Source organism: Neoarius graeffei, chromosome 24 (assembly GCF_027579695.1).
Source record: "Neoarius graeffei isolate fNeoGra1 chromosome 24, fNeoGra1.pri, whole genome shotgun sequence".
Classification (NCBI taxonomy): Eukaryota; Metazoa; Chordata; class Actinopteri; order Siluriformes; family Ariidae; genus Neoarius; species Neoarius graeffei.
In genome coordinates, this window is record NC_083592.1 from 32,612,580 (window position 1) to 32,634,313 (window position 21,734).

The window sequence follows — 21,734 nt, forward strand, 5'->3', positions numbered from 1 at the left end:
TCACCCAGTAAATTAGAATCCTGGTGATTTATATCCTCGTAGCTTCAGTAGGTCTAGAGATTTAGTTGATTTAGTAAATCCCAAACGCTGTGAAACACGCCAGCCGTCTATGGTGAGAAGTGCTGCTGTAGTTGAGAAACTCTCATTTCTCCCGCTTCCAACTAACTCCGTGACCCATACCAAAATAACAATGTCATGCTCATCACTTAAGGATGATTTATGCCAAGTTTCATGGAAAAATACAGCGAAATAAACTTGCTAGAAGCATTTTTCAAAATCCCAAACATTATGAAACATTTCTTGTAGGGTTTCAGGTTACAAAGTTCGAGAATAGAGAAATTGCGGCGCAAAAGTTTGCCACTAAACTCGCGAAAATACTCCATCCTAGCGAGTTTCACAACTGAACTAGGCTACGTGACAGTCCGTGACCACCCAGGAATGTTCTAGAAGGTACGCTTCTAGGCACGTGCGATCGAGAAAGACGCCACGTGAAGGTAGTAAAGGTAGTATTTCCACTGTCTTATGACGTTTTTGCTTGTTTTAGCGTGATAAGCAATGCATTATGGGTAATCATTAAAATGCTGATTTCAAGGTTAAAATGGGTAAAAACAACTAATTTATATAGATATTGTAAAAATTGTGCCTAATAGTTATTTCAGTACATAAAATCAAAACCTGAATTTTTAACTTTTTTCCCTATGTTACACCATTGTGCATCTATAGCATGCTACTCATCTATGGTCAAAAAATAAATTTTATAATTTTTTTTTTTGCATTTACCGAACACTCACTGTTTCTTTTGTCATGTTTAATAAGAATAAAGGTAGTATCTTGTTTTATCTGGTTTCCACTGTGGAAATTTTTTTTTTATTACAATTCAAATACTCCTTCAAAGATGAGTGAAAATATTGAATAAATTTCCTCTTTTTGATTGCTTGGCATTTTTAACCCAAGCAATGATGACTGAATTGATTATTCACTTAAAAATATGAATAATATGATAAATTTTGGGTATTTGATATGGTGAAATAGGACACAATGGAAAAATCAAGAACACACCAGAAAGATGAGAATAACGGCGGTGGTAAAAGAACAGCGACTGTACCGACTGAAGGTCGCGCGGGTCTCTGCTGCGGCACACGAGCAACGGGACATCACTACCACACCGGACGGAGCGGGGGCGGGGCAAAATGACTGGCCGTAGATTCTATCAAAAGTTCGATCTAAATTGACCATGGTTGCAAAATATTGGCCAAAAATACGCAAACACTACGAAATATGAAATTAAGATGAAAAAGAAACATTCTATTGCCTTATACTGCAAGACTAAAACAAAATAAAACTGTCAAAACTCACCTTTTCAGTGATAACGTCCGAACAGATCACTCGCGTAACAGAAAGACCGCAAATGGAAGCACGATCAACTTCTAACTGCTGGAGTGGAAAATTCCATTCTACACATGCAAATTGTTAATGTGTGTCCTTCCCCGCACACAAATAACACGCTACGGTAAAAAATAGACCACAACTCATTTTATAGCTCAGAAATTCATACAAGACCAGCTACCATCGTAACATATTCTGTAAGAAACATATTCTATACCTAACTTTTCAGCTTTTGCTTTAAAAACAAAATCGCAGATTTATAACAATTTTTATATGGCGTAGTGATTTTAAGTTACTACTTTTGGTGAGGTAGTGACCTCGACCCTGAGGCTTTCCGTTTAGATCAAAACACACGATCGTATTGGTTTTGGGTTTGCGGAAAATGGAGTTACAATGGTGATCAAATATTTTGCATGATGTTTTATTACGGTTATGATTATTCTGTGAGCGCACCAATCCTTAGGCGTCTAAAGTTACAACTTAAAATACAATTAGTGATAACTGTAGACTTTTCAGTGGACTACAACCTTTTTAAGGGAATGCAATGTAGTCAACCGTTTATCATGTCCCAGATCAAGCCGCCATTTTTCCACAAATTTGCAGAATTTTTGCCAAATTCTGAATAGAATATTCACATCAAAGATTTAGTTTTATCTGTATTATTTCTTTCATCATTTTATTTCAAATTAAAACCAACATCATCATTCAAAACCGTATAGTTTATTGACTGAGAGTATATTTAGTGGGGTTCCCCCACAGTACCCAGTTTCTGAGACAGACCCATATGGTTTCAATTATCGTTCAGTCAGGTTTAGTATTTAGGGCTTGTATTTATGGGTTGTAGGCATTGTTAGAGGCTTAATAGAAAAATCGATACCCTATGGGTCCATGTGGCTACTGCTTATAAATAAAATTTTCTGATTCCATGTTCATACAGTAAATATAGCATATATATATATACTCTATGAGGCAGTAGCCACAAAAATGAAGCATAATCCAAAAATGAACAATTTAAAAATCATAGAAATAAAATATACCAAGTGTCTGTATTATTCTACTCTTACCTCTTTAGTTTTTGAAACTGAAACCTCCGAACCGAGGCTGACATGCACACGCTGTCGCCATGACCCAAACTCTTATTTCCCGGAAAAGGCCCGGCGCTAGAGCTCAGTGGTCTCAATGCTCTTTTTGACAACTTCCTGTAACAACTCAGAAGTGCGTCACATCTACTGTACATCACACATGGGACCGCTGGCTGAAGAAGGCGAGGAAAGGGGGACGACCTGGAGTATATTTTAAAATATGAACGCACTTTCCCTCGGTAACAAGCATAAACATGTCTGAAAGCGATTTCTTTAGTCTGGGCCATTTAATTCGAATGGTGAACTGAATTGTATACACTCACCGGCCATTTTAATAGGAACACGTGTATACGCATGCACAGTGTGCGATTGTTACATTCTTACAGCACGATGACATAATGGCTACAGCCTCTATATGAGGCAGTAGCCACAAAAAAGCTGCATTGTGCAAGGAGCTGGTCTCTCTTATAACAGTTCTTGCATTAGGAGGACTTGCATCCTGGCAAATAGATACACAGAACAAAATGTTGTCTTGTCAATCCAACTCTTCTTGTGCACTGGAGGAAACCGGCAGGCAAAGCACATGATCCCAAATTTGATGAAAAACTCTACCAGTTTAGTAAGAAAATATAGCACTTATGTGAGTGTTCATTGTTTCCCAAATCTCTTTTTGTATACCAGGATGTGTGTGTGTGTGTGGTCTTTATTTATTTATACATACATGCATACATACTGGGAATCAGCCATTGAAAAACCATCAACTATTGGTTTAATGCTCCTAGCATCAGAATTTGGAGGTCATCTGATTATACACTAAGTAACTTTAAAAACGCACATTGATAAAACTTGCTGAATTCGTGCTGAGTTTATCTCAAGAAGAAAAGAAATATGTCACAATGGAAAAATAACTTCGTTCCGCCCGAATAAGTTCCAAATCTGTGCTCAAATCAGAATTTAAGGGAGTTGTACTCAATAACGTACAATATGACTCGGGTAGTCAATGACATGGACAGGCTTTAATTTTCAAACAAAATTTTGCATACACTGTACACACACAATCTTGCCTATAAATACCCGGGGGAAATGATGGGAAAATTGTCATTATTGAAGATGCCACGCCTAAGCCAAAATCAACGTGAACAGGCCATCGGGATGTTGCGTGCCGGAAGTACACAGACAGAGGTCGCCCGGCACTTCGGTGTTCATCATTCGACCATTTCCCGTTTGAGTCAGCGTTACAGACAGACAGGGAGCACCAGGGATCGTCCACGCCCTGGTCAGCCTCGAGTCACGACGCCAGTTCAGGATCAGCACATCAGGCTAGCTCACCTCCGTGACAGATTCCTGACACCCTCAGTCACTGCTGCTGAGACCCCTGGACGACACAGACCCAGAATCTCCAGCATGACGGTCCGAACATGGACCAACTGTCACTTTGAATTTTTTTATTGTGAATTAATTCTTGAGTTTGACAATAAATGTCCTTTATCGATGTTTCAAGATGTGTGTGCATTACATACAATATCATAAATTTCAAATATATGCATGGATCTAAAGTGATATCGTGTTGAATTCCATTGTGCGTTTTTAAAGTTACTTAGTATATTATGAGTGATTTCAAGCTTGCTGTATCGTAACTGAAACCAAGGAGTCTGCCTGAGTGGACAGGAGGGTCATTTTAGGTGAGCACTCTGTGCTCACCTCATTACTCTGACTGCCTGACATCTGCATTTCTGTGTATTTTGGCCACATCGAAATAAATCTTTTCTTCCCTGTTTTGATTTCAGTGGAGGAGTGACTTTGTGAATGGCTGGGTGAAGCTGTCCACCAGCCACGAGACCCAAGAAGAGTGCCTTGGTATGGCTGTCTTAGATATGATGAGGATAGCCAAAGAAAAGCAGTGCTCGCCGCTTGATATTTACAATGCCATAAGGTATGAATTGTTGAGAACCAGGTAAATCATGGACTGTGCAGCAGCTGTTGATGTCTATGCCCTTGTGATGACCCAATTTGCGTCTACGTCTGAACTGATGCAGTTCAATTCAATTTTATTTGTATAGTGCGTTTAACAAATGACATTGTCATAAAGCAGCACATACAGTGGTGCCTGACCTAATTTCAGTGCTTAATATCCTATTTGGTTCTTCTGTTTCCCCTCTTTGTGCATACACATCATTAAAAAAAAAAAAAGGCAGAATGGTTTTGCTTTTATCTTTGTTGCAAGAATGTAAGATACGCTAGAAAAACAGATGTATGTACAGAGACGTGATTCATCCATCTGTATGCTTTTGTCCACAGCTATAAGTCCTTCCTCCCAAAAGACATGAGGCTGAAGATCCAGGACTACCACATTGTAACACGGAAGCGTATCCGTTACCGCTTCCGCAAGGTAGTGCAGCAGTTCAGCCAGTGCCGGGCCACACCACGTGATCTCAAGCTCAAATACCTGATCAACCTAGAGGCACTTGACTCTGGGTTCTACACAGAACGCTTCCAGGTCAAAGAGGCTTCAGCAGGCCAGGTCACTATAATCGTCTCTGCTGATCGAGGCATTCAGTGGTGCCGTGAGAAGCAAAAGGACACCCAGCCTGAGGTTAGCAAACCAGATTAGTTCCTTGGTACTTTGTTTTGCTGCTTGACATTCTATGTGCCATGGGTTCCAGGAAATATGTGGAAATATGAACTCTCTGCACCTCTGTGTTGTACCTTCGATTTTTTTTTTTTGGTTTGTTGAAATCTTCATCCACACAGTTTTAGCATTGACCAGAGCATAGTCAACTGCAAGCTCAGGCTCGCCTGCTGCTGAGTTCACATAACGATGGTTGTTTGAAATGATGACAGCAAGGGTTATTTTGGCCCCATTCAAAGGTATTTGGAGAGATGGTGCATAATTATTACTACTTCCAGCTGCCTTCTGCACAGATGCATAAATCATGGGTTATTTGGACAACATTAGTAAAATACAGACAGCCCTACCAGACACATGCTCACCGTGACAGGATTGGCTCATTACATGATTCGGATGCATTTATACGTTCAAATGCATCACGTAATTTCCGTGAAAATCACTTTAGTTTTGGAACACAAGCATTTATCTTTGTCCCAGTGAGGAAACCCCGTACAAACTTGTCTCCAAATGCTCATATTAGAAAGGTATTTGGCATATACTGCCTTTCGTTATGACATTTAATGATGTATGTGGAGTCTGTGAATTCCAGAATTAGAGCTTTCAGACAAAAAGATGCAATCAGTTATTTCCTAAACTTATCTCTGTATATCCTAGTTTGAAAAAATAGTACAGTTAGATTTTGCCAGATGACCGTAGGCATGCTCAGACTATTCTGAAGCATCTCCTAAGCACCTACATGACTGCCATATTGGCAGTAGAGGGGAAAAATTGGGGTTTTGAAAAAATGCAGGTTAAGGGTCGTTGTGAAGGAACTGCACTATTTCAACCAAGTATTCGTATACCTGTGCCTGCGTCCTTAATCTCTGCCCATGTGGTCATCGTGTGGTTTGTTTGTTGTTGGAGTCCTTGTTAAAGATGCATAAAAGGTTCTGAAAAAATACATATTTTATTTACCAGCTGGGAGGTCCTTATCGTGAAATACCATGACTGAGGTCTTGAAATAGGCCTCGGTCAGTATTTTCAAGATCGAGGTCACGGTATTTCACGATATGGACCGACCTTAAAGGAAAAGGCAACTTTTGTACAAAATCACCACAAATAGATAGATAAATATATAAAGTAATCGATCATGGAATTTATAGAGAAAGAACAGACCGCATAACAGTGTCTTTTAACTTTTAATAATATGGGCTTGCGCTGAGCTCAGCGAAGATGCGTTCCGCCATATTGATCTACTGCGTGACGTCATGCGGCCCACCACTGAAAAGAACTCTTCAGTGCTTCGTGGTAATAAGGTAAAAAACCAGTACAATCGCTTCTTCAAAGTTTCACCAAATGGTTTTATTTATGCAACTTAAAGCTCATAATACTGTATAACTTTGGTCGAGTAAAAACACGGAGCAAAAACATGGCTGAATCCTGAATGACTCCTATTTGGATTTGTCCTACCAAGCCTACTGCGCATGCGTGAAGCGGCTCGGTTTTCCCTTTCGGGCGCTCTCGTTTTCTGTTAAAATTTGGTAGAGAAAAAAATAAATAAAAATTATTTACCAGCTTACCGGGTCCATGAACATAAAAATCTGACAGCTGACAAGGTCGGGATAGAAACGAATCAAATACAAGCCACCCGCCGGGACTCCTAATCACAGTGATCTGTTTGTAAACACTGTTTTCATGGGCTCAGTGACGTCACAGATCAGAGGGAGGCGCGTTAACGAAAGATTCTGATTGGTTTATAGTTGCCCACAATCTCAAAATGGCTGCCTCCTCCAACTTCGACTCCTCTGTGTCAATTCATGATTTCAAAGTTAAAAATATTTTTTCATGTTCGATATATAATGGAAATAATTAACGGAATTGATTACGTATATGTTTTTCTCCTATTACACACCTGGTTTTGTACAAAAGTTGCCTTTTCCTTTAAGCTGGTAAATAATATATACATTTTTTTTCTTTACCAAATTCTAACAGAAAATGAGAGCGCCCGAAAGGGAAACCATATTTAGAACAAACCTGCTACAAGCTCGTTTTTGGCTTTCTCCTGAAATGTTTTCTCTTATTTCGTCTTCATCAGGGTAGTAAAACTCGCTTTCACTGTGAACACTGTTGTTATCGCTATCCATGCTGTAATATTAATGCTGTGATACTGAGAAATGCGAAAATAAATGTTGATAAAAAATTACTACTACGTTTGTTGTTGTGAACGAGCGAATCGCCAAAGGTCCTTAACTGGGGTCTGGATCGTAGGATTCCGGACCGCTCGCGAGCCAATCAGAGCGCACGATTTGATGGAAACCGGACCGCGAAAAAAAATATTATTTGGTTTAAGTTGTCACTGCTAATATGACAAATATACTTCACTCTTTAATTGAAGTAAAAATGTTAAAATGAAAACCTTTATCAAACATATTTTTAATAAAAGTATGTCACAAATATAGGCACCCCACTGTTTAACACTTTGTGCAAATTCCCTTTACTAACAGAACAGCGCTGAGTGCTTGGAGCACAGTATTGAATTCTCCTTAAATGTATATGGACTTTACACACTTGAGATCAATCAGCACAGAGAAGAAGAGTGCAACGCAATCCACGTTACGAAACGTTCTACCAGAAGTAGTTTGCATTAGCAATTTTCTAAGAGAGGGTGAACTTTCAAAATCTTACATCCAGCAGCTTTTAGATTAGATTAGATTAGATAGAACTTTATTGATCCCTTTGGGAGGGTTCCCTCAGGGAAATTAAAATTCCAGCAGCATCATTGCAGGATAAACAGAGAATAGAAAATAGAGAAAACTTCTAGATAAATTAAATTAAGTATTTACATATACAAATATAAAAAAGAATAAGATATGGGGGGGGGAGTCCAGCAGGAGAGGTATTGCACATTATATTGTACATTGTCCAGTATTGCTTTTTGTCAGGCTGGGCTACTGCTCCTTCCCATCCTCTGTCCTCCTGTTCCCCCTGCTCCCCCCCAGAGAGGAGTTGTACAGTCTGATGGCGTGAGGGACAAAGGAGTTTTTAAGTCTGTTCGTCCTGCACTTGGGAAGGAGCATTCTGTCACTGAACAGGCTCCTCTGGTTGCTGATGACGATGTACAGAGGGTGACTGGCATCGTTCATGATGTTCAGTAGTTTGTCCATAGTCCTCTTCTCTGCCACCGTCACCAGAGAGTCCAGCTTCATCTTGACCACAGAGCCGGCCCGCCTGATCAGTTTGTCCAGCCTGGATGTGTCCTCCTTGGATGTGCTGCCCCCCCAGCACACCACGGTGTAAAACAGGACACTGGCGACCACGGACTGGTAGAACATCCACAGGAGTTTCCTGCAGATGTTAAAGGACCGCAGCCTCCTCAGGAAGTATAGCCTGCTCTGTCCCTTCCTGTACAAGTGGTTGGTGTTGCAAGTCCAGTCCAGCTTGCTGTCCAGCCACAGCCCGAGGTACTTGTAGGAATCCACAGCCTCCACCTCGACTCCCTCGATCAGAACTGGTCTTGACCTTGGTCTGGACCTCCCAAAGTCAATGACCAGCTCCTTGGTCTTCGAGGTGTTGAGCTGCAGATGGTTCCTGTTGCACCAAACGGCAAAGTCCCTCACCAGGCTCCTATACTCCTCCTCTCTGTCGTCACTGATACACCCCACGATGGCTGTGTCATCGGCGAACTTCTGAATGTGACACAGCTCCGAGTGGTAGCAGAAGTCCGCAGTGTACAGGGTGAAGAGAAGAGGGGCCAGCACCTTATGTAATGTAATTACTGTTCAATTTAATTTTGAATGCAATTTAGGGGAAATTTAAGTTTTAATTACAGTATTTTTGACTAGATTTAGACAACTTGGTGAACTGCATGCTGTGAAACTGGAATGCTGCAGAATGAGTAATGTCCTAATTGAGTAACAGTGCTTGTTTACCATTACAAGTATGCTGAACTGCTTTTGAACTGTGTACTGTCAACACATTTGATTGCAGTTATGAGTTTCTGTGCCTGGAACTGTACTCATTTTTGCACTGTGTTGGAGAAGCTGAGTACCTTAATACTGTCTCAGGATTGCTTAAATTTATAGTGTAAGGCCAGTTACCAACACTGAAATGTTAAGCCATCCAAGATGTCACATTTGTATTAAAATATTTGCAGACATACAGGGCAAAGCAGCATTTTTCTTATTCACCCCAATGACACTGTACTTCCTGTGCAGGACCTGCAGCAGTATTGTGATTTCCCTCATGTGGTTGATATCAGTATCAGACAAGCCAGCAAAGAGGGAGCCCACAAGAGCCGGGTCGTCTCCATCAACAAGCAAGATGGCAAAACTGTGGTAAGATGAGCTCAAACTGGGGGGCGTCGTGGCTCAGGTGGATAAGGCGCCATACCATAAATCCAGGGACCCGGGTTCGATTCCGGCCCGAGGTCATTTCCCGATCCCTCCCCGTCTCTCTCTCCCGCTCATTTCCTGTCTCTACACTGTCCTATCCAATAAAGGTGCAAAAAGAAAAAGCTCAAACTGTTAACCTATGTGAAAATTTCTAGCGGCCCATAACCTTGCGCGCTTCGTCTGTAGCGAACATCGTGCTTTCAGCCAGTAGCTTTTAAACAAAGGCATCTAAAATGATTTGATCCCCCTTATAAACTGTTAATCTAGCTGTTGATTAGGGAACACATTACTTTGAATTATATTTAGTGTTGTTATATTTAGTAATGCTCGTCGTGCTTGTTGCTCAGTTGCCGTGACCCTTTATTAAGTGTGCGCACGCTGATGGAAATGCTTTTTGTGTTTTTCAATAGGAGCTGGAGTTCTCCTCCCTTTCCGAGGCACTGTCCTTCGTGTCTTTGATAGATGGCTACTACAGGCTGACTACGGATGCACATCACTACCTCTGTAAAGATGTTGCATCACCTCGATTACTGGAGGCTGTTGAAAACTATTGCCATGGGCCAATATCGTAAGCCTCATAATGATGTTCTTTAACAGGGATAATCTGTTCAGGAAAAAATTGATTGGTTTTGCATGTTAAATTTGTTGGCCAACTTGATGTAAAATAGTATAGTTAGAGAGCATTAATTCATTTATTCATTCCTTTAATGTCTATAATTGTGCTGTACTGACCATCTTGCACTGTGTGCTTGGAAAACAGAATGGAGTTTGCCATCAGTAAACTGCGCAAGGCTGGAAACCAGCGAGGTCTTTTTGTGCTACGCTGCAGTCCCAAAGATTATAACAAATACTTCCTGACGTTTGCTATAGGGGTACGTTTGCATTTTGATATTAAGAAGCCTCACACTTTTGCATTTGTCAGAAAAGGCCCAAGATGCCCAGACAACATGTTTTACAGCTTTTCAGCATGATCTCATCTCATCTCATTATCTCTAGCCGCTTTATCCTGTTCTACAGGGTCACAGGCAAGCTGGAGCCTATCCCAGCTGACTACGGGCGAAAGGTGGGGTACACCCTGGACAAGTCGCCAGGTCATCACAGGGCTGACACATATGCCGCTTTTCCACTACCAACACGGCTGAGTTGGGCTTAGTCGAGCTGAGTGGGGCTGTTGGAGTTGCATTTCGACTACAACCGCGCTGAACCGTGCTGGCTGGAAGTGGGTGGAACATTGGGTGGAGTTAGCGAAAGTGGGTGGACGTCACGTGATGTCGTTAGGCGGCGCAAACAGTGACATCAGTGATCTTTTAAGCGGTAGTCTCACGACCCGGATAGTAAACAATAAACATGGAGGACATGGAGTCGTTAGTGTTGCTGGTCTTGGTGCTGTGGCTTGTTGTCACCGACAACGCCAACAGATACTGGCAAGAGCGTATAGATGAGGCGAGGCGCATAAGGCTTCAGAAATTCTCGTAATTCGTAATTCTCCTTCTTCCGGGTTTACGGTATTTACAGATCCCAGCGTGCTCACGGGGCGTGTGTGGGCATGTGAGGACACTCCTCCTCACCAATCAGTGCACAGGGGAGTGTCTCCTCACGCCCCTAGCCCCACTCGGCTCGGTTTGGCTCGCTTCAGCCCTACTCCAAAACCGTGCGAGTTTTGGGTGCTAAGCAGGGCTGAAGCGAGCTGAGTCGTGCTGTTCTGAGATAGTCGAAATGCGAGCCGTGTCGGGCTGAAGTGAGCTGAAAAAGGGTAGTGGAAAAGGGCCAATAGACACAGACAACCATTCACACTCACATTCACACCTACGGTCAATTTAGAGTCACCAGTTAACCTAACCTGCATGTCTTTGGACTGTGGGGGAAACCGGAGCACCCAGAGGAAACCCACGCGGACACGGGGAGAACATGCAAACTCCGCACAGAAAGGCCCTCGCCGGCCACGGGGCTCGAACCCGGACCTTCTTGCTGTGAGGCGACAGCGCTAACCACTACACCACCGTGCCGCCCCTTTTCAGCATGATGATTTTACTCAAAATTGAAATCATGATTATTTCTCAGAGTTATTCACTCACTTTTATTAAATCAAAATGATGTGTCCATATTCACCGTAATTGATTGCATATTTAAATCCTGAATAAGAACAACATTAGACTCTATATAGGCGGCACGGCGGTGTAGTGGTTAGCACTGTCGCCTCACAGCAAGAAGGTCCTGGGTTCAGGCCCGGCAGCCAACGAGGGCCTTTCTGTGTGGAGTTTGCATGTTTCATGGATTAAAGTTTTCCGTCGTGTGACGGATTTCCGTCAACTGAACTCTCCCAAGGCCAAATGTGAGGTTGGTGCTGATCCGAGGAGAATTAAAATGACAGGTGGTTGGGTAGAGATTGAGTTATAACACTGATGTGTTGCAACACCAACTATCAGCAGGGTTTATTTAACTTTTTTGTTTTTGAGCCATGCTTTGTGTCGTTCATTTCCTATGTTTGATCATGTTTAAACGTTCGCTGTCTACGGTGCGGCATTAAAAAAACATGCGCTGTCAAAATTGGCAAAATACATTCCCATGTGCTTGGCGTGCTTGTGTCTGACCATTTCTGTTTTGTATTAAATTAAATCTTGCCAAAATGACTTAGTTCAAACCTGGACATATAGAAATAGAGCATGTTAAAAAAAATAACGAAAAAATAAACCCCGGAAAGCCCGCGCCTCTGCTTCAGCCAGACTTGAAGACCCGACAGTGCAAAGCTTGCAGACTGTCAGAAGTAATTAGACCTAAATTTATAACTAACAAATCAGCAGACGCCCCAACAATTATTATTTTTGTTAGGCCAGTGTGTAAGGTATGTTAGAACCGTGCCTTATAGCCTACGTTATATCACAATTTAAAGGACGTTGAGGAGTTGGAGGCTGCGAGCGCAATGATGTTCCGACATGCGCTAAACTTTATTCCCTGAAAATCATACACCAGCGTTCAATGCCCCAAACAGTCAAAGTGTCTAGAAGACTACGGTTAAATACTAATCATAGCCTACTAAGTTAAATTACGTCAAAACATCTGTTTCTGGCCGATGAAATGATGGAGGAAAATGAGAACGAACGCAAAATAGATCGCAGCCAACTTCACACGATCTTTTAGGTAACTTAACACTCGTGTTGGCCACAATATTTCTCTTAATAAAATCTTGAATTGTTTTTGAAGTCGTATTCAACACAAAGTAAGGTCAAATTGTAATTTTAATTTTAATGTAAGCGAAGATCCAAACTTTTTTCTATATTGACGTCGAGCACAGAGGAGCATGTCATTCTGCTTTCGGTTTCGGCAGCATGGATGCGCTTTACATGAAAGAAGGCACTGATGTGTGTGCCATCGATAAAGGTGTAAAACAAGTGGAGGTGGGCTTGGCTGTACGAAATAGGTGAAAACGGAAAGCCATTTAGTTCATGGTGCAAAAAAATAAACATTCCAGGCGCTTGCATTTGTGTGGTTTGCCACAAAAAAATAATATACGGAAGCAATAGAAAGAAAGTGCAATAAATTGAATATATTAATCCATTAATTAATTGATAAAGTTGTCAGTTCTAAGTTAATCATTCTCAGAATTTCATCGAAATCCACCCATAACCCCCCAACCAACGTAAATTTTCAGTCAAATATTTAATCCATGATGTTCTCCCCGGGTGCTCCGGTTTCCCCCACAGTCCAAAGACATGCACTAGTTAATTGGTGGCTCTAAATTGCCCGTAGGTGTGAATGTGAGTGTTTGTCTCTGTGTCAACCATGTGATGACCTGGCAACTTGTCCAGGGTGTACCCTGCCTCTTGCCCATAGTCAGCTGGGATAGGCTCCAGCTTGCCTGCGACCCTGTAGAACAGGATAAATGGCTACGGATAATGGATGGACTCTATATAAGCACGCACTTGTGATGTATCCTGGATTTTTGTACATGAATAAGAATGTGTCCGTGTGATTGGAAGGCAGAGAGTTGAAAGTTATCAAATTTCAATGTGATTCTTCGGACCAGTCAGATATGACTTGGTCAAACCCTATGAATACGAAGCTTGTGATTTAATGTACTTAAGGATCTAGTATCTAACATGAGTCAGTTGACATTGCACTTGATTGCGATTACAGTTAAAATGTTTTGTTGTATAGCCTTATATAGCATCTGTGTTTTATATAAACTGGCATTACAGTGGGTGTTGTGTGCATCTTTATAGTCAGTGCACACCTATTTATGGGGTTATGATTGCTATAAACTGCTTACCTTGTGACAAACTTTTTTGCTATAACAGTACTAACCTTTAAACAATTAAATCTTTGAATAAAGTGGATTTATGAGTAGTTAAATTACATTAGACATTTAGCAGATGCTCTTATCTAGAGCGACATACAACATACCCAGAACAGTCAGGGGAGCAGTTGAGGTTGGGTGCCTTGTTCAAGGGCACTTCAGCCATTCCTGCTGGTCCAGGGACTCGAACCGGCAACCTTTTGGTCCCAAAGCTGCTTCTCTAACCATTAGGCCATGGCTTCTCCATAGTTAAGAGTTTGATTTGATTTTCTTCTTTAGATGTGTACTGAAGTGGAATACAAGCATTGCCTGATCAGTAGGTCAGACGGTGGCGATTATGTTCTAAGTGGGACTAAGAGGACCTTCAGAAGCATGCAAGAGCTGCTTAAATGTTACCAGCTAGAGACCGTTAGATCAGATGGCATTGCCTTTCAGTTCAGCAAATGCTGCCCTCCCAAGGCAAAAGGTCAGTAATGCATCAGATGTTTCCAGCTTAATAGCAAGATGTACAGTAATGGATAATTGGAAGAAATACGTGGTGTTTTTTTTTTTTTTTGTCATTATGCTTTGTCAAGGTGTCTGTAAGACCTTAGCAACTTTCTTTTGTATGCAATTCCATAAACCTAAAATAAGTATGGTGATTGAGTTTGTGAACAATAATTTTATGTTATGTGCACTTTTATTAATGGGAAAAAAAAACAAAAACAAATGTGGGCTTTTAATACAACCCCGATTCCAAAAAAGTTGGGACAAAGTACAAATTGTAAATAAAAACGGAATGCAATGATGTGGAAGTTTCAAAATTCCATATTTTATTCAGAATAGAACATAGATGACATATCAAATGTTTAAACTGAGAAAATGTATCATTTAAAGAGAAAAATTAGGTGATTTTAAATTTCATGACAACAACACATCTCAAAAAAGTTGGGACAAGGCCATGTTTACCACTGTGAGACATCCCCTTTTCTCTTTACAACAGTCTGTAAACGTCTGAGGACTGAGGAGACAAGTTGCTCAAGTTTAGGGATAGGAATGTTAACCCATTCTTGTCTAATGTAGGATTCTAGTTGCTCAACTGTCTTAGGTCTTTTTTGTCGTATCTTCCATTTTATGATGCGCCAAATGTTTTCTATGGGTGAAAAACCTGGACTGCAGGCTGGCCAGTTCAGTACCCGGACCCTTCTTCTACGCAGCCATGATGCTGTAATTGATGCAGTATGTGGTTTGGCATTGTCATGTTGGAAAATGCAAGGTCTTCCCTGAAAGAGACATCGTCTGGATGGGAGCATATGTTGCTCTAGAACCTGGATATACCTTTCAGCATTGATGGTGTCTTTCCAGATGTGTAAGCTGCCCATGCCACACGCACTAATGCAACCCCATACCATCAGAGATGCAGGCTTCTGAACTGAGCGCTGATAACAACTTGGGTCGTCCTTCTCCTCTTTAGTCCGAATGACACGGCGTCCCTGATTTCCATAAAGAACTTCAAATTTTGATTCGTCTGACCACAGAACAGTTTTCCACTTTGCCACAGTCCATTTTAAATGAGCCTTGGCCCAGAGAAGACGTCTGCGCTTCTGGATCATGTTTAGATACGGCTTCTTCTTTGAACTATAGAGTTTTAGCTGGCAACGGTGGATGGCACGGTGAATTGTGTTCACAGATAATGTTCTCTGGAAATATTCCTGAGCCCATTTTGTGATTTCCAATACAGAAGCATGCCTGTATGTGATGCAGTGCTGTCTAAGGGCCCGAAGATCACGGGCACCCAGTATGGTTTTCCGGCCTTGACCCTTACGCACAGAGATTCTTCCAGATTCTCTGAATCTTTTGATGATGATATGCACTGTAGATGATATGTTCAAACTCTTTGCAATTTTACACTGTCGAACTCCTTTCTGATATTGCTCCACTATTTGTCGGCGCAGAATTAGGGGGATTGGTGAGCCTCTTCCCATCTTTACTTCTGAGAGCCGCTGCCACTCCAAGGTGCTCTTTTTATACCCAGTCATGTTAATGACCTGTTGCCAATTGACCTAATGAGTTGCAATTTGGTCCTCCAGCTGTTCCTTTTTTGTACCTTTAACTTTTCCAGCCTCTTATTGCCCCCATCCCAACTTTTTTGAGATGTGTTGCTGTCATGAAATTTCAAATGAGCCAATATTTGGCATGAAATTTCAAAATGTCTCACTTTCGACATTTGATATGTTGTCTATGTTCTATTGTGAATACAATATCAGTTTTTGAGATTTGTAAATTATTGCATTCCGTTTTTATTTACAATTTGTACTTTGTCCCAACTTTTTTGGAATCGGGGTTGTACTCCTAGATCTGTCTTTGGTCTGTTGCAGAAAAGTCAAATCTTGTGGTTTGTCGGAGTAATAAAGGCTCAGAAGTTCACCGCTCGCCCTCACTGCAGAGACCGAACATCAGTCAGATGGTTTTCCACAAAATCCGGAAAGAAGACCTTGATTTTGTGAGCATGCTTGCTCTCTCTCTCTCTCTCCCCCCCCATAGGAGTAAAACATGAACATTCAAAAACCTGTTTCTCTTATAAATCTGTATCTGTGCTTATAGAGAGGCCTGACCCATGTCTTATTGCCATGTGTGTCCCTTTATTCAAAACTGTCTTATTGGATACATTACAGCCAAAAAGAAAAAAATGGATTTGGCGAGAAAGAAATAGTCAATTATTGACATGGTCACACATTCAATAATTAAATGCCCACATCTGTAAATTTAAACTTGGAGCTAAAATATGATGTCTGTGAGCTGTTATGTGCTGCAAGTAATTCAAGCCAAAGTAATGGTGTATATAGTGCCTGTGTACTCTGTCTACCTTTCCAGGGAGAGAACCAAGGCCAGGGAACTTTTACAAAGATCTTTAAGGGGATTCGGAAAGAAATGGGAGATGGAGAAATGCACCAGACAGACGTCATCATCAAAGTCCTTGACAAAGCACACAGAAAATATTCAGAGGTGTGTAACAGCACATTGGCTACAAGTTACTGGTGATTAGTTTTCTTGGCTGTAACAATCATGGTTTGTAACACTTTTGGTCCTTTTCCCATAAAGGTGATATTGGCGTGATACTGGCTTTTCATTTTTTATTTTCCTTTCTTTTCCTCTGCAGTCCTTTTTTGAGGCAGCCAGTATGATGAGCCAGCTCTCCCACAAGCATCTGACATTCACCTATGGCATCTGCGTGTGTGGCGAGGAGAGTAAGTGTGTCATGTTTCTTACAAGGCTATTATACACGGAATTTAAGCTCCTGCCCTCTACTCGCCCTTCTCTATTACCCCTTAAGCACCATATGTCTGCTGACAAGTTTTAATTGGTCTGCCTCAAACTGGGTCAGTGATAGTAGAAGCTTAACTTGTGTAATTGCTCTTACAGACATTATGGTGCAGGAATATGTGAAGTTTGGTTCCTTGGACATCTACTTGAAGAAAAACAAGAACAGTATCAGTATTTTGTGGAAGTTGGAAGTGGCTAAGCAGCTTGCTTGGGCTATGCACTTTTTGGTAAGGAAGTGTAATAAAGTATAATGTTTCAAAGTCTTTCAAAGCAAAAGACGCATTTTATACAGTTGAGGTCAGAAGTTAACATCATGGACATGAATGTCATGGCAGTATTGGGCTTTCAGTGGTTTCTTTGAACTGTTTTTTTTTTGTTTGTTTTTTGTTTTTTTAGGCAGAATGATTGTACAACACGGTGTGCAAAAGTCTTAGGTACATGTAAAGAAATGCTGGAGACCAAAAATGGCTTCAAAATAATGAAATGAAATGCTTCAGCATTAAAAAAATATATATATATACTATAAACAGCAGTAATGCCTCGGTCACAACCGGCCGTGCGTGCTCCTACGGCCGGTCTACGTGCAAAAAACGCAAGAAACGCACGGAGGGTGTGCGCGTGACGTGCTGATTTTCGAGCCGTAGACTGGCCGCAGACCGGCCGCAGAGGTTCTTTGTCATGTCAAACAAACTCTACAGGCACTTATGTTTTTTTCAGGTTGCAAGACAAACTTACGGCCAACACGCGTCTTTCTCCATGAACAAAAAAAACGCAGCGATTTGGGAAACGCCAAAAATCGCACAGCCAAAAAATCGTACGTCCGGTTGTGACCTAGGCTTAAGCCACAATAAATGAAACGAAGTCAATGTTTGGTGTGAGATGACCCTTTACTTTAAAAAACTAAATAAACAAGTAGTCTCAGGTACAGTTTGATAAGGAAATGAGCTGTAGGTTTTACTGAGCATCTTACAGAACCAGCCACAGTTCTTCTGGACACTTTGACTGTCACACTCGCTTCTTCATTTTGCACCAAAACCCAGCAGCCTTCATTATGTTTTCTTTTTTTAATCTGAAAAGTGCTCTCTTATGGAATATGCTGCTCAGATACAAACTCCCCCCCCCCCCCCCCCCCTCTGTAACATTTAATTTTGTGCTGGAAAACAGATGTTTGGACTCTAAAATGTTTTTGTACTGACTCGATAATGTAGAAGTCATCAAATAGAAATCTATAGCGAAGTTTGTATGGGAAAAAAAACAATAGGGTGCCTAAGACTTTTGCACAGTACTGTACATCTTGAATAGAAAAACCTTTGGTGCACGTTTTCATTTATTTTGAGGTTTCTGAAATCAACACGGTGAAAAAAATATACATATAGCATGTTTAATACTTGATTTAAATGTCTCTTAGGAAGTTTCACCTTCACCAGATGTGTTTGGTAGCCAGCAACAAACTTCCAGTTGGATATTTGACTGCTGTTCTTGGCAGAATTAGAAGAGTTCAATTAAATTTGTTGGTTTCCTGGCACAGAACTGACTTTTATATATTTGAAAGGGTTGAAGTAAGGACTTTGGGAAGGCCGTTCCAAAAGCTTAATCTTAGCCGGCTTGATCGATTCCACAACCAGCTTTGGGATCATTGTCCTGTTGTAACCCTCAGTTGTTTCAGCCATCTAGCTGATGGTTTGAGGTCATGCTGAAGAATTCTGTGGTAGTTCTCCATTATTTCATTCACTTTGTTTAACCATGCTTAACAGTGCTTACGCTATCCTTGGGGCCAAAGACTCCCAAGAAGTCTCTTAAACTCCTGTAGGGCTCCAGTGCTGAGAGACTTCTTTCTGGTTCTTATCTCATCCAATGCATTTCTTTGTAAAGTTGACCATGTGTTAACACACACACGACCAAATAAAACTGAACTGAATGTCTCACCTGTACTCCTCCAAATATACCTTTGGTCATTGTGACCAAACAACTCAATCTTTGTCTTATTTGACCATAAAACCTTCCTCCACTATTCTTAAAATCATATCATATCTCATTTTGTATTTGGGGAAACCATGGCCTAATGGTTAGAGAAGCAGCTTTGGGACCAAAAGGTTGCTGGTTTGATTCCCTGGACCAGCAGGACTGGCTGAAGTGCCTTTGAGCAAGGCACCTAACCCCCAACTGCTTCGACAAGAGTGGTGGCGTACCTTGTGTCTGATTAGCCAAAGAAAAGCCGATGATGTGATCATCAGTTCAGGTGATGCCTGATCGAAACGAAGAACGAACGAACCTTCCTCTAAATGGGGTTTTCTTTGTCCGATCAGCTGCAAACTTTAGTTGAGCTTGAAGGTGTCAGTTTTGGATGGCAGCCTCTCAGTCCATAGTGATTTATGTAAAATTTGCTTGACTGTACACAGTGACACTGATGTTCCAGTAGCTGCCAGTTCGTGGCAGGCTTGTACCTTGGTGGTTTCTGACCACCCGAACCCATTTCCTCTCAGCTGAGGCAGACGGTCGTCTTCTGCGACAAATTCTCCCCCACCCCACCTCCCGAATTAAAGATGCATGTCGTACAATCATTCTGCCACAGAAAAAGAGCAGTTCAAATTAAGAAATCATTGAAAGCCCAATATTGCTATGGCATTCATGTCCATGATGTAAACTTCTGACCTCAACTGTATTCACCCACCCCTGCTCCCAACAGGAGGAGAAGAACCTAGCTCATGGAAATGTGTGTGCCAAAAATGTCCTTCTAATCCGTGAGGAGGACAGGAAGACGGGCAACCTTCCCTTTATCAAACTCAGTGACCCAGGCATCAGCGTTACAGTGCTGCCCAGAGAGAGTGAGTGAGCACCATGCTGCATAGTGTTACGTCTGTGAAGAGCAGTATACTGCTATTATTCATATCATACTTTTTTTTTGATTAATTGTAGTTTACTACAATTTCTGTTAAAAACAAGTCTCACGATCAGTCCCTATTCAGTGACGTATATTGGTCAGTAAAAAAGCACCTCATCTTTCAGACGCAATGTAAATATGAGAAATGTAATTTATCCTGAAGTTAACAACAAAACAAAAAAAAAGTCTAGTCACAGTGTAGTGGAGTGTTTACATGACGTGACTCGCATAGTGGTGGTCTCTTTTGAACATTTAGGAGTCTGTTTATCTGTGCCTATTTGTGTTTATCTGAACTACTTTGATGTGGGAGCTCAGTCCAAGCCTTTCTTCTTGCAGTTTTACTTGAGAGAATCCCATGGGTTGCTCCTGAATGTATTGTGGACCCCAAGAATGTAAGCCTTGCTACAGATAAGTGGAGCTTTGGCACGACTCTCTGGGAGATTTGCAGCGGTGGAGAGAAGCCGCTTGCCAACATGGACAGCTCCAAGGTAAGGTAATCTCCTCAGACAGTTATTCATGCGTATATCATTCAGGGACTGCAAAAGGTGTGCCAATGATTAGAAATGATTTTTGCGTAATCGCAAGGAAACCAAAATTTGTAAAATTGTAAACTTATCAGTTGTTTGTTCTGAACATTTCCCTTCAGAAACACTTGTTTTATGAAAATCACCATCAGCTGCCTGTCCCCAAGTGGACCGAACTGGCCAACCTGATTAACAGCTGCATGGACTATGAGCCAACATTCAGGCCATCCTTCAGAGCGATTATCCGTGACCTCAACACTCTCTCTTGCCCAGGTTTGTGGTTTTTACACATACGTGTGCGCGCGCATACGGCTGGTGAGGCAGAAACAGGCCAAATCTGTTAAAAGGCATTATCTTGGATCTTTTTGGTCAATAACACAAAGTCCAAAGTAACAAAGCACAAAATCTGTAATCTTCGTGAAAATGAGCACCAACTTCACATTGCAGGCTTCTGTAATATCAGTATAGCTGATATTTTTATAAATCATATATAATGCAGCCTGACCTGGAACTTAATTTGGCTGCCAACTCATTTAACTATAACTGGAGTGTTGGATAACGTTGACATTATACTGACATTATTCTGCCTAATTATACAGTTGTATAGTCTTCATACATGTCCATATGTGCATATTTTTGTTTCTACCAACACGAGTGGATTTGTATTGATATTCATTTGTGCAGATCATCAAAGATCAAGAAATTTTTTTTTTCCCCCCCCGAAATATAAAATTTTTGTCCACAGACTATGAAACGGTGATGATGGAGAGTGACTTAAAACCGGAGATTAAAACCGGAGGCCTTGTGCTCATCACAGGAGCGTTTGAGGACCAGGAGCCAGTACAGTTTGAGGAAAGGCATCTAATTTTCCTACAGCAGCTTGGCAAGGTAGTGCACTTCAAATGTTCATCATCTTCCAGTCGTTTAAATTTCAAAAGAAAGTCCAATGTGTCCAGGTGTCCACAAATCTTGTGCATAATAGGGTCCACTGACCACATCTGTCTGTTCTAATGGGGCAGAAACCACCTTTTATACTTTAGGGTTGACATATTCACAACGTTAACAAGTGTTGCCAAGCAAAACAGACCTCGCCTGGTAGCACTTATGATGAATATGAAGGAAGATATCGCAAAAAAAAAAACAATTTTGACCTTTTTGGTGGCCTTGACCTTGATTTAGCTCGTGTGTGAGAACATACGTGGCCAATAAACATGATTCTGATTCTGTCGCCCCCTGCAACAGCGTGTGTATGTCAGCTTCGGTTC

At 41.4% G+C, this 21,734-nt stretch overlaps 1 protein-coding gene across 3 annotated transcripts in view; it reads left to right on the plus strand.

Annotated features, from left to right (window-relative positions):
• Positions 1–21,734, plus strand: part of jak2b (Janus kinase 2b) — a 122,764-nt gene that overhangs the window by 88,249 nt on the left and 12,781 nt on the right. For all 3 annotated transcript variants that reach the window (XM_060907070.1, XM_060907068.1, XM_060907069.1), the window contains exons 5-18: positions 4,256–4,401; positions 4,767–5,061; positions 9,291–9,410; positions 9,878–10,035; positions 10,228–10,339; positions 14,041–14,227; positions 16,119–16,243; positions 16,615–16,746; positions 16,901–16,988; positions 17,164–17,291; positions 19,751–19,889; positions 20,282–20,433; positions 20,592–20,742; positions 21,215–21,357. In XM_060907070.1, the coding sequence (XP_060763053.1) occupies positions 4,256–4,401; positions 4,767–5,061; positions 9,291–9,410; positions 9,878–10,035; positions 10,228–10,339; positions 14,041–14,227; positions 16,119–16,243; positions 16,615–16,746; positions 16,901–16,988; positions 17,164–17,291; positions 19,751–19,889; positions 20,282–20,433; positions 20,592–20,742; positions 21,215–21,357 (2,076 nt within the window). The remainder of the gene's footprint in view (positions 1–4,255; positions 4,402–4,766; positions 5,062–9,290; positions 9,411–9,877; positions 10,036–10,227; positions 10,340–14,040; positions 14,228–16,118; positions 16,244–16,614; positions 16,747–16,900; positions 16,989–17,163; positions 17,292–19,750; positions 19,890–20,281; positions 20,434–20,591; positions 20,743–21,214; positions 21,358–21,734) is intronic.